General features: G+C 37.5%; 4 protein-coding genes across 11 annotated transcripts; 2 read left to right on the top strand and 2 right to left on the bottom strand.

The window, feature by feature from the left end:
• Positions 1 to 7: 7 nt before the first annotated feature.
• Positions 8 to 1,052, bottom strand: LOC124177916. The gene is made up of 4 exons (XM_046560868.1): positions 824 to 1,052; positions 584 to 668; positions 373 to 496; positions 8 to 280 (listed from the first exon to the last, which is right to left on the bottom strand). The coding sequence occupies exons 1-4, from the start codon at positions 1,050 to 1,052 to the stop codon at positions 194 to 196; spliced, it is 525 nt and encodes a 174-aa protein (XP_046416824.1). The 3' UTR covers positions 8 to 193.
• An 85-nt stretch (positions 1,053 to 1,137) lies between these two features.
• On the bottom strand, positions 1,138 to 5,745 carry LOC124177907 (calcium uptake protein 1 homolog, mitochondrial). Of its 7 annotated transcripts, none has more exons than XM_046560850.1 (12): positions 5,681 to 5,745; positions 5,107 to 5,376; positions 4,870 to 5,014; positions 3,601 to 3,766; positions 3,121 to 3,158; positions 2,898 to 3,012; positions 2,627 to 2,787; positions 2,443 to 2,559; positions 2,226 to 2,350; positions 2,027 to 2,154; positions 1,851 to 1,940; positions 1,138 to 1,776 (listed from the first exon to the last, which is right to left on the bottom strand). In XM_046560850.1, the coding sequence occupies exons 2-12, from the start codon at positions 5,358 to 5,360 to the stop codon at positions 1,622 to 1,624; spliced, it is 1,494 nt and encodes a 497-aa protein (XP_046416806.1). In that variant the 5' UTR covers positions 5,361 to 5,376; positions 5,681 to 5,745; the 3' UTR covers positions 1,138 to 1,621. The 7 variants fall into 7 exon arrangements, with proteins under 7 accessions (XP_046416806.1, XP_046416807.1, XP_046416804.1 ...); XM_046560851.1 differs by having other exon boundaries at positions 5,636 to 5,710; XM_046560848.1 differs by lacking the exon at positions 5,681 to 5,745 and adding an exon at positions 5,449 to 5,674.
• Positions 5,746 to 5,941: 196 nt separating this feature from the next.
• On the top strand, positions 5,942 to 9,828 carry LOC124177903 (TATA box-binding protein-associated factor RNA polymerase I subunit B). 2 transcript variants are annotated; one of them, XM_046560838.1, is made up of 9 exons: positions 5,942 to 6,348; positions 6,496 to 6,583; positions 6,693 to 6,897; positions 7,014 to 7,143; positions 7,221 to 7,357; positions 7,451 to 7,666; positions 7,723 to 7,952; positions 8,051 to 8,243; positions 9,282 to 9,828. In XM_046560838.1, the coding sequence occupies exons 1-9, from the start codon at positions 6,262 to 6,264 to the stop codon at positions 9,739 to 9,741; spliced, it is 1,746 nt and encodes a 581-aa protein (XP_046416794.1). In that variant the 5' UTR covers positions 5,942 to 6,261; the 3' UTR covers positions 9,742 to 9,828. The 2 variants fall into 2 exon arrangements, with proteins under 2 accessions (XP_046416794.1, XP_046416795.1); XM_046560839.1 differs by having other exon boundaries at positions 5,946 to 6,348; positions 9,278 to 9,499.
• On the top strand, positions 8,536 to 9,247 carry LOC124177915 (isoaspartyl peptidase/L-asparaginase-like). Its single transcript, XM_046560867.1, has 2 exons — positions 8,536 to 8,839; positions 8,908 to 9,247. Exons 1-2 carry the CDS (start codon positions 8,611 to 8,613, stop codon positions 9,216 to 9,218), a joined length of 540 nt encoding a protein of 179 aa, XP_046416823.1. The 5' UTR covers positions 8,536 to 8,610; the 3' UTR covers positions 9,219 to 9,247.
• Positions 9,829 to 12,147: the final 2,319 nt, after the last annotated feature.

Genomic DNA, 12,147 nt, shown 5'->3' with positions numbered 1-12,147 from the left:
GCACATCTTCCTCCATCAGTTTTCATTATTTGCATTTGCTTTAACGTCGCATCTTTGAGAAAAGTAGTATACTACTACTATTATATGTATGTACGTATAATTACTTCAAGTCAATAGTAACACGAAAAGGAATTATATTCAGTATAGCATTGGAGTTATAATTTACGAATCGACTAATCTAATAATTGTGCCATTACTTGTCCTCCTCACTGGTTCCTCCGGCATGGTTTAAATCCCAATAGTGTTCTCCGTAACCGCCATTCGTGTTTCCCCATCTCACCTGCAGCGATGAAAAAAAAAAATATATGATACAACACAATTTTCGGTGACTAATCAAGTACGCTTTTTTAATACTCATCAATTAACTCTCACTTTTCCCTGATGACGATTATTCTTCAAGTCCTTCTGCTCAAATCGCTGTTCCCATTCACGCGGATTCTCACAAACATGTCCAAATTCTATTTTATTTGGAGTTGGTTGTTCGGAAAAAATGTCTCTACACGGATCGAATTGTTCAATCCCTTACGATTAGTCTGGCAATCCAAGAAACATATTTATTGTGAAATAGGTGAAAAAAACTTACTGAAAGAATTGGCCTTTTTGTAGAAGATAAGCAATTGCGTTTCTTGGCATCTCAACAGCTGCTCCTTTCTGCACCGCATCCATATCTGTTTTGCATTTTTTTATCTTTACTATACATGCTCGTTTCTAATGTATATAACTTGCTAGTATTCTGAATAAGTTTTTCTCAATTGACTTTTACAGTTGTGGAAAGGTATTGTTATTACTGATCACCAAATACGTCACATAGTTATCACGCTACCTGATGGATCAACTTCATCCGGATCATCTTCAGCAATAGGTTTGCCACTAATTCGAATTTTGGTGTTGAAAATGAAAATTATCAAGTAAATACACACAGATTTTTCGACGATTTGCATTTTGTAAGTAAAATTTACTGGGATAAATTGACAGAGATCTGTTCCGGACCAAAGTCGGAATAAATCTGAGGTATTTTTCTTGACTCGTAGCACTAAGTTTTTGTATAACATGCTCTACTAGGCCCGTTATTGTGAAAGGCTATGCCACTTTGTATATGTGTGCTTATGAAAGGAAGGAAAGTAATTCAACAAGAAATTGATCTTCTGAAACTGGGTCTTAGAGAGTCCTGACAATATATTTTATAATATCACGTTTTGCATTCATGGAGTACATAATAATGTGTGATTTGATCATTTGTGTGTTGCATTATAAAAAGAACAATAACTCCCGAACTTAACTCTTAATTATATATACGTATGAACTCATTATATAAAGTACACAGAAAATTCAGTGAATAAATACAATCATACAAAAAAAACTTTATAAACATATTTTTAAGCAAATTAAAACTAAATTCACAAACTCTAAGTGAAAATTTACCTACAAATAGTTTCAAAATATCATATTTGTGATAGTTTTCATTGTCAGACCCGGTTAGTCATCATATACAAAGTCGTTATTAACATTACACATAATATTTCAACAATCTTTTCGCACTCACTTTGCGACTCTTTACGGTGGGCTAATAAAGCAAATTCATTTTTAAACTTTTGAAATATCTAATTGCAAGGATTTCAAACTATTTTTCAAACAATACTGGATGGGTGTTCTTGGCGCATTTAACCATTGATTGAATCAACTTAACAAAGCCGGTATCTTTTGGCTTTTCCAAGCCACGTAGAAGCCTATTTTTCATCACTGCCACAAACTCTCGATTGCTAAGCTGACCATCCACTGAATAGGGGGGAAAAGAAAACAATTAAACTTTTGCAAGGTTTTATCTTTAATTTTGCGACTCCGTTACTCACTGTTTTCATCGAATATCGTGTAGACAACCTGTATAACATGATCACTCAAGTCGACGTGGGCAACCGTCTTTGCGACGTGTTTCAACGTTGCTAAAATTTAGGAGATTAGTCACTCCGGGATGTGATCTATTTACAATCAATTCACAAAATTCGATGTGATAATCAAATTTTCATACCTTGATCTATCGATGCTCCAGCTATGTGATAAAATGTCAAAGCGGTATCAACGTCGTTAATGTTGTTCAAAAAATGGAAAAAGCTCAGATAGTCTTCCTTACTTACGCCCTTGGGATTCTCTCTGAAACTAAGATACATCAAGGTTTAATTGATTTTCAACAGCAAAATCATTATGAAATTAGTATAATTGATACATACGTTTTTTTAACTCGTTTCAGCATCCGTGCTTTTTTCTTTTCCGGGTAGCCTGCGTACGCCAAAAGTAATTCGGTAAAATCTACCTCGGAAATATTACCATTCTCATCAGGATTTCTACGCTCAAACTGTAAGTAAAGAAAGGATAAAGTCAACGAGCAGCTGCTTTCATTGATGAATTTGCGCGACCGTTTAGCGAAGAAGAAATTGTTCCAAATACCTCGAGACTGAGAATTTCTTTCTGCAGCTGTTGCTGAAAATCCAAAAACTTTTCTATCGTCAACTTTTGCTTCATGTTAGGACCAAAGAAGTACGTCGTCAATGCAGAGTTTACACCCTGTTTCAAGAACCAGAACGATATGAGAATAACAATTACTGCTGAACATTCATGTTCCATTCGTTACCTTGAATGTATTGCCGGTATTTGCGTGGTCTCTGTGACGATTGCCAATGCTGGTCTGCTGGCGAATTAATGTCGCAACTTTTCCAAACTCCTCTGAATCAACATCACCATCTCCGTTAAGATCAAACATCCGGAAGGCTATTTCAAAATGACGTCTCGAAGCTGCGAGTAAAATATGATAGAAGTTTACAACTTTACATTTTCCTAGATACGCGTCTGAATAATCGTGAGGTGATTAAATCATCGTTACAAGTAATGCCGATAGTACTCACTTGATAGCACTGTTAGGAGAAATATGTAATCGGAAAATGTAATGAGCCCAGCACTTCCCAGTTTATAAAAAATACTGTCCTCATCCAATTCCAGTTCTAATTTCGTATGAATATTCTGAGAACAGTAATCGATATCTCAGTTTATTATTCAGAGGAAAATTTGAAGGGATTTTACTTTGTTAATAAATATTCTCTATCATCAGTTCAAAACTTCATAACGTACCTTAGGGTCGTAACGTTTATACTGATCTAACCCCAGGCCTGAAACATGATGCCATAATGCTTTTGAGGATACAAGACCAGAGTGTAGATTGAATAATTACATATATTAAAGCTTATTATTAGAGATGTTAATGCTGATAAGCGGTGTTCATGCAGACATTGAAATTTTATACAAATCGAAGGTCCCCATGATCTAAGGTAACATAAGCACCAAAGAAATTCTCTTGACAAATTGGTAAAAAGAATTGTAATAGCATTTTTAACATTCTTTTTTTAAGTAACGTGCAAGGAAAAAGAATTATATTCAAGGAGGTAAAATAAAATTCAGGTCAGCCTACAGTGTATATAACAGTGAGGTGAAAAACATTTTGTTCGATCGAACAAATGGTACAGATCGTCTTTTCCCGCAACCTTAGAATACGCAAAAATAAAAAGAAGTATAAATTGTGGAAACGGTAATGAACAATAACTTGTTAATTACCATCGGGTTGCTTAAGGCCGGGTGTCATTGACCTTAGGAAATCGTCAGGGGTCATAAACACCTCGTGAGCATCGTTGGCTGGATTTGTGACTTGGAGGGTAGCAAAATACCGAAAGACCTTATCAGGTGTAGAAAAATGCCTCATGCGGTTTTCATATTCAATAATCTGTTCATTAACAATACGACTTGATTTTAATGAATAGGACATATTTTTTAAACGTGATTATCATTTACAGATAACGTATACCTTTGAGTACAAAAATTTGCGTTAGACAAAGGATGATTACAGTGTCATTTCAAAAGTAAAAATAAAAATTTTAATACGAAGAAGCTATCGTCAAATAGTAGTTACATATTTTTTTTTATTCGCAGATGCATTATTATTCTACTTTCCACAAAGGCATTGAAGTGAAATGACTCAATTCACCTGAAGCATTATCTGGAAGTTATCTAGCTGCTGAAAGGAAGTGGTAGGTATGTGATACCGATCATTGAAAAGAGCGTAGTATATCAAGTATAAGTGTTGCAATAGTGTGGTTAATGCATTTCTTGGTACTGTTAGTATATTATAGAGCAAGAATGAGCTTAAAAAGTGGTTCAGTATCTCAATGCAAGACATAGATGAGCATTGATCATTGAATGCACCGTTTTGTTGTTCCAAATGACAATTATATATCACTTTACAGGGTTATTGTGTATCATTGCAGAACACCTTTCTTGTTATCTTTGAGTACGCAACATCGTGTTGAGGGAAATTGAAAACCATGGCTCGAGAAAAAGAAGAAAGAGAGAGAGAGAGAGAGAGATATCTAATCGTCATTCGAACACAGCTCGAAGTTGTGTCAATAATAAGATTTTCAAACTGTTGTTTTTCGATGTTACCATCCGGTTGTTTCATGCCGGGTGTAATGGCTCTGAGAAAATCGTCCGGAGTCATGTAGACTTCAGTGCCTTCTTGACTAGTAACTCTTACTGTTGCAAAGTATCGAAATATCTTATCTGGAGTTGAATAGGCACGCATCCTATTCTCGTATTCTATTATCTGCAATACATTTCAGCGTCGGTCTTAATATCCATTTATAAACGGATTAGACGATTGAACAACAAAATTAAACCTAATTGGTAATTGGTGAAGAAAAAAAAGTTGATAAAATACACTTTTACTTGAGAATTTGAATTAATATATTGTTTCAAAAATGTCCATATAATTCCAGCTTTGTCGTGGAGTCCAATATGTAATCCCCCCCCTAATAGAGTTGTATCCTATACCTTACGATCTCTGAAACCAACTTTTTCCCGCTTATGTTTTTTCTTTTTCTGATCTTCTTGTCCACCCTGTTCAATACTTGTGCTCTCATTATTCTCAGTCAAAGCTTCGGCAGCATCCACCTTCGGCATCTTGGGAGTACTGAAGCTGTAATATTGCAAAGAAGACGTAAGAATCAAGGGTGTAAAAATCCTGTCTATCAATGGTTAAAGATTGGAAAAAAATTCGCATTCCCTTACTACCCCCAATCAATTGCGAATCCTATGAATCCAAATGTCAGAAACGCCATCCAAAATGACTTTAGCCATGGCATTGGATCCTTTTTGTGGCCAAAATTTCTATACCATCTTTGATGGGTGAGGTTGATGTCGCGCATTTGACTCTGGCATATTTGAGTCTGCGTTGGCTGATGAAATGAGGAAAAGGCATAACGTGAAAGTCTTTGGACGCCACAACGTCCCACCGACGAATTCATCAGCCTGAGAATAGACATTCTCGTTTATTCTGATCTGTAAAATGAAGAGATATAAGAATATTGCATCCTGTGTAACTGATTATAAATTAGGTGAAATGAAAACAACCAGAGACCGAGGAACGATAACGCAGTATAGTTTATAAATATGATGTCAAAATCGATTTTGGTGTTATCAAGTTTTGTCGACCTACAATCCGCTGGTTTATTGGTTATCAAGCGAATATTTCACAGCAGTGTTTCATTTCACAGGCAAGGTGTCATTCCCGCATCAGCTGTCTTCATCCACTACCAACCTTATGGCCAAAATAACGATCGACGATATGCAGAATATTGCTAACCTGCTGGCTTGCAGAACCACGATGCAGAACCCTATTCGAAACAGAGAGAAACCTTTCGAAACACCTCGCCTTCCACATTTCCCACCATCCAACCATTTTGATTGGTATTGCAAAGCATAGCCAATCAATCAGAATGCTTGGATAGTCGGAAATGTAAAAAGTGAAATTACATGACTGATCCCTGACCTTATATACAACATAACACCAACTACACATTGATGAACCGTTGAGATAAACGTATAAATAAATGTGGCGGGTCACGGATCACATTTGTTACGTCTAATGCTCTAGTCTCCATGGTCTTATGCGTGACAAACGATTCTAACCTACCTCTAAATCTTTCAACAGTTTTGAATTGACCACTTGTTGTGACGTTAACTGGCGGAACTTTTGTATTGGTTGGCTACGAAAAGCTGGGCTTAGCACACCTTGGATTTCAGATACCGATCTTTATGCACTATTCAGATCAGTGTCTATGTACAACGTGTACGGAACTGCGAATGAATCGTGCCGGGTGCGACGCACGTGGTCTTGACTTCTAATACTTTAGTAATTATTGCAAGTAAAACGTGATCAACGCGATGGACAATTGCAAGGTTTGCCGTGGTACGGTATTTTACAAAGAAGCGGGTTTTTATTTCTGCAGTGAATGCCAAACACAAAACGAGGTTTGATTTTTTGCCACATAACCTAGACATTGTATAGAATCAAACAAAACGGCGTACATGATTAACTCGCACCCACATGACGAAACCCTTGATTTGCCATTATAGAAATATGACATCTGTACTCAATATACGTCAATTGAATTTCAGGAAAGAAGAGAAGCAATCCTAGAGCAACGTTTCGAAGGAATACGCGTAACGCAACGTAAAATAGCCAATGACAATTCCGAGAAAACAGGTGAACAATCAATGAAAATGAAAAAATTGAAATAAGCAGCTGTAAATTCATTAGAATTAAAGAATTAGATCGCATATACATGTAATGCATTTCTTTTATTATTGCACAGACCAAAGCGCTCAGTGGTCGACGTGGGAACTGTACAATTTTGTGCTAATTGGTTTAACGGACGAGTTGATCGAGCTGGGTGCATCCTCAGATATTAAACTTACAGTCCTCCAATTGTGGGCATTCTACTTGGGGAAAGTAGAAGTGGCTTTTACATCTAAAATTTGTCGAAAAGTGCCCAAACTTGCCCGAAGATATCACAAAAGGTAAGCGTGTAAGGTGCTGGTGAATATCCTAGAATATCTATACTGCATTTGAAAGTAAATATTTTAATAGCTTAAAAAACTTCCCAAAATGATGCACATTGTTTCTGTGTTTTCAGGGATGCTGATATTATATATGGAAAGTTGAAGTCGCGCAAACGCAAGCGTAGCAGAGCAAGTAGCGCATCTTCCATCATCTCAAGTCAACTGAGTGAAGGTAGTTCCAATAGAGAGCTTTCCAAACACAAGGTAATTACTCAAAGTTTCTCAGTATAGTAAAAACTTATTTCTCAAGTCGATTGTCATAATTCTTTTTGAAATTCTAGAGGCTACTTTACAAGGCGGAATATGAAAGATTAGTGTCTTCACAAACTGGCTCGGAAAGTGATGCTCTCAGCCTTGTTAGCCAGAGTTTAGCCAGTATCCGATCAGGTGGTAGTCAGTCGTCCGTCTCTGTAGAGAAGTATGCTTTTTTCTTCATCAAGAAAGCCGTTTATCGATTCATGATTCTATCAGCATTCGCTGGAATATAGCTAAATAACGATTCATTTCACAGACTGAAGTACAGCAAGCATGCAAAAAGCGAGGCTAAGAGGGTTAAGCAATTGTCCAAGAAGCTTCCTAGAGCACAGAGAGTGAAGTATCAGCAAACGCATGTAACAACGAAGTATCGGACTGGTCCGTACGTTATAACGCCAATGAAAATTTGGGCCATCCTATATTTGGCTCTGAGAATTCACGATCAGAGTATACACTTAGCAGACATGTTAAGGTGAGTTTGGAATTGTTCATTGTAACAACGGACGATATATAAACTTATGTCTTCAGGTACAGTAGAGAAGGCCACCTGTCTTATTACAGACTTGACCATTTGTTACCGGCAGAAATTGCTTTAACCGAAAGCGATGTAAAGTTTTTAACTCAGAGCAATGAGATAACGCATAAAGGTATGCGGAGAACTTGCGCAGAGATGGCCAAGTTTTTATTTGTCTCTGAAATGAGTTGTCCCGACTTTCCACCGTTAATTCAGCGTTACTGCACGGATCTGAATTTACCAAGTAAGCAACCGAGCAAGTTGTAGGATCAGTGTCAGTCTGTTTGTAAATCTAGTGGTATGCATCACTGTTTAAAATATATATTTTACTCTTCCTTTCAGAGGGAATTCTCATTTACACTAAAAGGCTGGTCGCCCTTTCTGCTCCAACGATGGTTTTTACCCATTCTGATTCTTTGATTCCAAACTATGAAGGACGGGCAATGGCATTTATTATAGTTGTGCTAAAGATTCTTCTTGGAATGGACGGAATTACAGAGTATGAGATAAGCAGGATAGCTGAAAAAATCAACAGGTAAGATAAAAAGAGGAGTATAATTCAAATTAAAAGTATAATACACCAATAGTAATGGAAGCGCCGATGTACTAACATGATTAAAATCATCACATAAGCCATGGAAATATGATCAGTCAATTTTTATTATATTCTGATCACCAAAATCATGTTGTTTTCGTTTAAAAAATGTTGTTGATTAGATATTAAGACAATCTATAAATTAAACTCAAAATTTCTGTAAGCTTTGCAAAATAATTTGTTTTAACAAAATATCAAAATTAAAAAAAAATCTTTCAACAATGTTCCAACCTGTAAACTGTGCAATCCTCATTCCAAGCCTTTGGTGGAAAGTTTAGCCACATCCATTTGTGAACCAGCAATTGAGATGTCAGATTTAAAGAAAAAGTGTTGTATAATTGTACACGGCGGTTGCGGACAGTGCAGCGATACGGTGATGTGCGAAAAGCTTGATGGTTGTAAAAAAGCAGTCTGTCGTGGTTACAAAAAAATGATGGATGGTGGAAATGCTCTTGACGCGGTCGAAGCTGCTTTGTGGTGGCTAGAGTGTGACGAATTTTTTAACTGTGGATATGGTTCGGTCTTGAACCAGCTAGGTTTGTAGCTAACTTTCATTCTGGCCTGGTTACACGAGTTTAATATAAATTGCATTTCTTTGACTAAGGCGATGTTCAAATGGATGCAAGTATCATGGATGGGAATAGATTTGAGATCGGTTCCGTCGCAGCAGTATCAGATATCGAACATCCAATCAGTTTAGCTAAGTTTGTCCTTGAGAATTACCCAAACACTATTTTGGTCGGGGATGGTGCTAAGAAGTTGTCGAGGTGTACAGATATGCATTGGATTTCGGGAGGCAATATGGTTTCGCCAAAGGCCATTTTGGCTCTGCATTTATCTAATAATTGTAGTCAGGACCTGAAATACGATGTCGAAGATGTTCAAAGTGCCGATTTATTGAAAAGTAATCACTGAACATGGACGGTCAACTCGCTTGCTCTACATGTTAAATAAAACACGGTCATGTCTGCTAGAAAGCTGGGGGACCACTGGCTGCGTAGCATGGGACGGACAGTCGATGGCAGCAGGCACAACAACGGGTGGATTGAATGGGAAAATGGTTGGGAGGATAGGTGATTCGCCGTTTCTTGGCTGTGGAACATTTGCGAACAATTTAGCTGGCTGCTCAATGACTGGTCATGGAGAAACTATCGCTAAGCTCGGACTGTCCAGGAAAATCGTAGAGGAAGTAACGGCAGGTTCCTGTCCTGAGGATACTTTGAAGCTCAATATCGATGCAATGTATCACGAAACTAATTGCTCATCCGGCGGAATTGTTCTAAAAAAAAATGGTTGTTGGGGGGTGCATTTCTCCACGCCGAGAATGCCCTATGCTGTAGCAAAAAAAAATGTTGTTACATTCGGGGCTAAACCAAGCGAACGAAAAACTGTAAAGTATTTTGATCCGGACAGCAGGTTGCCATGTAGATGCAAATGAAGGAAATAAATCATTTTAAATCATGTGATTGTTTATTGAAAGATTTAGCATCTGGTCATGTTCTCGTGTATTCTTGCTGAAACGCTTAACATTACATCCATTAAAGTTTTCATCAATTCTATTTTGGTTGCAGCAAAGCAATGGCTGAAGATGAGCTGAATCCAAAGTTGTTCAGCTTCGGGGAGTGGCAGCGGTACATAGAATGCCGGTGCAATGTTTTGATGAGCAAACATTTTCCAACTAAATTTAAGAACGATTCAGATGCGTTCGGAGACACTGGGGTATACGTGAACTTCATAAAATCTGCGCTCTCGAGGAGAGAGGAAAAACCTGAGATTACAGACTATAAAAATGCTATTCCCAGAGAGCTAGCCAATGCTATGGAACAATGCATTACCAAACTAGGAGAAAACAGTCAATACTCCAAAGACGCTGATATATTTGCACCATCTTCTACTCCACAACATTCGTACCTAGAGCAACTTTTACAACATCCTATGTACGATTTTCCCGATATATTGAGATGCAATTTCAGTAATACTAAAGTTTACTACATGACTAAACCCGAAAAGTAAGTAGGCATGAAACGCGAGCAAGGAGGGTTAAAACAAAACTTGTGCCAACGTCGATTACTTTTTTTTACAGAATCGTTAAAATTGCCGCTGAATTCGGAATCGGGCTGCGGATTGTAAATTGCAGACTCCATTTCGTGCATAAACTGGTATCCCAGTTCGAGAAACAAAGACTCCCAAGCTTGGCCGAGTTGAACAAGTCTGTTACAGTGACGAGTTGCAGTGTAGAGAAAGAGAAGCATGTGGAGAAAAGTGAAGATTTATCTTTTTATTTAGAGAAGCAAAATTCGCAAGCATTCCGACTGAGTAGAGTAAATCAATCTTATTACGACAGTGTACAAGCAATGGTAGCAACCAACAGTCAGAGAAGACATTCCTACGAGCGAAAGTATGTAACAAGTTCTGATCTTCAACAAATTGACGAGTATGATCTGGACTTTGGATTTCGAGACGTTACACACGATGGAAAGTTACTCGTCCCTTCTGACCGGTATTCAGACAGCGATAACGAATCTGTAGATAATTGTGAGCAAGAAACCGAGAAAACATTTAGTGAGAAGTATAATTTAAATCTTTACGGTTGTGTTAACACAAACGGTAGTTATGATTGTCCCGACGAAGAGAGTATTAGAGTAGAAAAATTACAATCAATGTCTAAAAAAACGGAAGACCTCGTACGCGATTGTAAGGGCAGATTCGTTCAAGAGAATTCACCCAGAGCTATAAAAAAATCAGCGATTTGTAAATCACCGAGAGGTGTATTACCAAAAATGCAAAGTCACGAGTCAAAAAGCGTTGGGATTGGTCATGTTCCATCCAAAGTAAGAGGATCTCAGAGCTTTGAAACGTCGGGTGTTTCAGAAAGTGATTTGGACTCCTCGGAAAAGTTGTTCATACCCTCGAAAGATTACTGGATGTATCACTGTGTCTTCAGTCGAGTGAAGCCTAAAAATTTTGATCATTTCGAAACGGAATTGCCGGTAAGTTTTCAATGGTTGTTAAACGAGTGCTCGGATGTTGTTGAAATGTCAACGGAAGACTTGTACGAGCAGGTATGCTTGATAGAGACATACTTTGCCCATCTCCTAAGACCTGATAACATTGAGAAAAATTTGCACAGTGCTAAAGGCAGAGGGGAAAAAATCCGTCAGTGTAGAAAGAAATGGTGAACATAGGGTAAAACAAAGTTGATTATTTCAAAAATGTTCCGCTCTTAGCCAATAATGACCAATTGTTAGATTTTATTACGATCTTATGTAAATATAGGTATGTAGCATTCTCAAAAAGAATACACATTTTTGTACTTGTAAATACAAAACGTGGTATGAGGAGAAGAGAAAGAGAGAGATGGAGCGAAGAAGGTAGATTAAAAATAAGAGAAATCATTTTCAATCAATATCTTTGTTTATTCTTTCTATCAAAAGTCCGAATTATGTATTCCAATTTTTTCCCAGCAAGCGGCATGAGTGATCGCTAGTGATCGGTGTACAGTAGAACTTCAATTATCCGAACGTCGGCTCAAAAAGTGCATTTTTTGTGCTAAATATACATTGCTGGTCGCTAAAAAATGTGGCTTAGCCGTTTGTCAATTGACAATAGACGACTATATAAAACGAAAGTAAAAAATAAGCGTTCGGTGTTTGAAGGAGGATTAATACGTATTTAGATTTTTAGTACGGACTGTTTGTCGACTTAAATTTGTTTTGTATATATCACCCAACCTTAGGATAAAAATTGCATTTCGGTTATCCGTACTAGGCTCGGTCCCAATTAATTCGGATAATCAAGGTTCTCTAATTACTCCGGTGAGCATCCCTCAAATCCCCCCTCCTGA

This window comes from Neodiprion fabricii, chromosome 3, assembly GCF_021155785.1.
Source record: "Neodiprion fabricii isolate iyNeoFabr1 chromosome 3, iyNeoFabr1.1, whole genome shotgun sequence".
Taxonomy (NCBI): Eukaryota; Metazoa; Arthropoda; class Insecta; order Hymenoptera; family Diprionidae; genus Neodiprion; species Neodiprion fabricii.
The sequence above is the reverse complement of the archived record's forward strand: the minus strand, read 5'-3'. Positions and strand labels throughout refer to the sequence as shown.

What these genes read in the sequence shown, in the direction of transcription:
- LOC124177916 (XM_046560868.1), bottom strand. Translation starts at nt 1,052, where the DNA reads ATGTTATACAAAAACTTAGTGCTACGAGTCAAGAAAAATACCTCAGAT. An exon ending in CAAAAAGGCCAATTCTTTCA is followed by an intron (nt 497 to 583) that starts GTAAGTTTTTTT and finishes CGATCCGTGTAG; the next exon opens with AGACATTTTTTCCGAACAAC. An exon ending in ATAATCGTCATCAGGGAAAA is followed by an intron (nt 281 to 372) that starts GTGAGAGTTAAT and finishes TCATCGCTGCAG; the next exon opens with GTGAGATGGGGAAACACGAA.
- LOC124177907 (XM_046560850.1), bottom strand. Translation starts at nt 5,360, where the DNA reads ATGTCTATTCTCAGGCTGATGAATTCGTCGGTGGGACGTTGTGGCGTC. An exon ending in TTCGCAATTGATTGGGGGTA is followed by an intron (nt 5,015 to 5,106) that starts GTAAGGGAATGC and finishes GCAATATTACAG; the next exon opens with CTTCAGTACTCCCAAGATGC. An exon ending in CGGCCTTAAGCAACCCGATG is followed by an intron (nt 3,159 to 3,600) that starts GTAATTAACAAG and finishes ATCATGTTTCAG; the next exon opens with GCCTGGGGTTAGATCAGTAT.
- LOC124177903 (XM_046560838.1), top strand. Translation starts at nt 6,262, where the DNA reads ATGGACAATTGCAAGGTTTGCCGTGGTACGGTATTTTACAAAGAAGCG. An exon ending in TGACAATTCCGAGAAAACAG is followed by an intron (nt 6,584 to 6,692) that starts GTGAACAATCAA and finishes ATTATTGCACAG; the next exon opens with ACCAAAGCGCTCAGTGGTCG. An exon ending in CACTTAGCAGACATGTTAAG is followed by an intron (nt 7,667 to 7,722) that starts GTGAGTTTGGAA and finishes TTATGTCTTCAG; the next exon opens with GTACAGTAGAGAAGGCCACC.
- LOC124177915 (XM_046560867.1), top strand. Translation starts at nt 8,611, where the DNA reads ATGTCAGATTTAAAGAAAAAGTGTTGTATAATTGTACACGGCGGTTGC. An exon ending in TTCGGTCTTGAACCAGCTAG is followed by an intron (nt 8,840 to 8,907) that starts GTTTGTAGCTAA and finishes TCTTTGACTAAG; the next exon opens with GCGATGTTCAAATGGATGCA.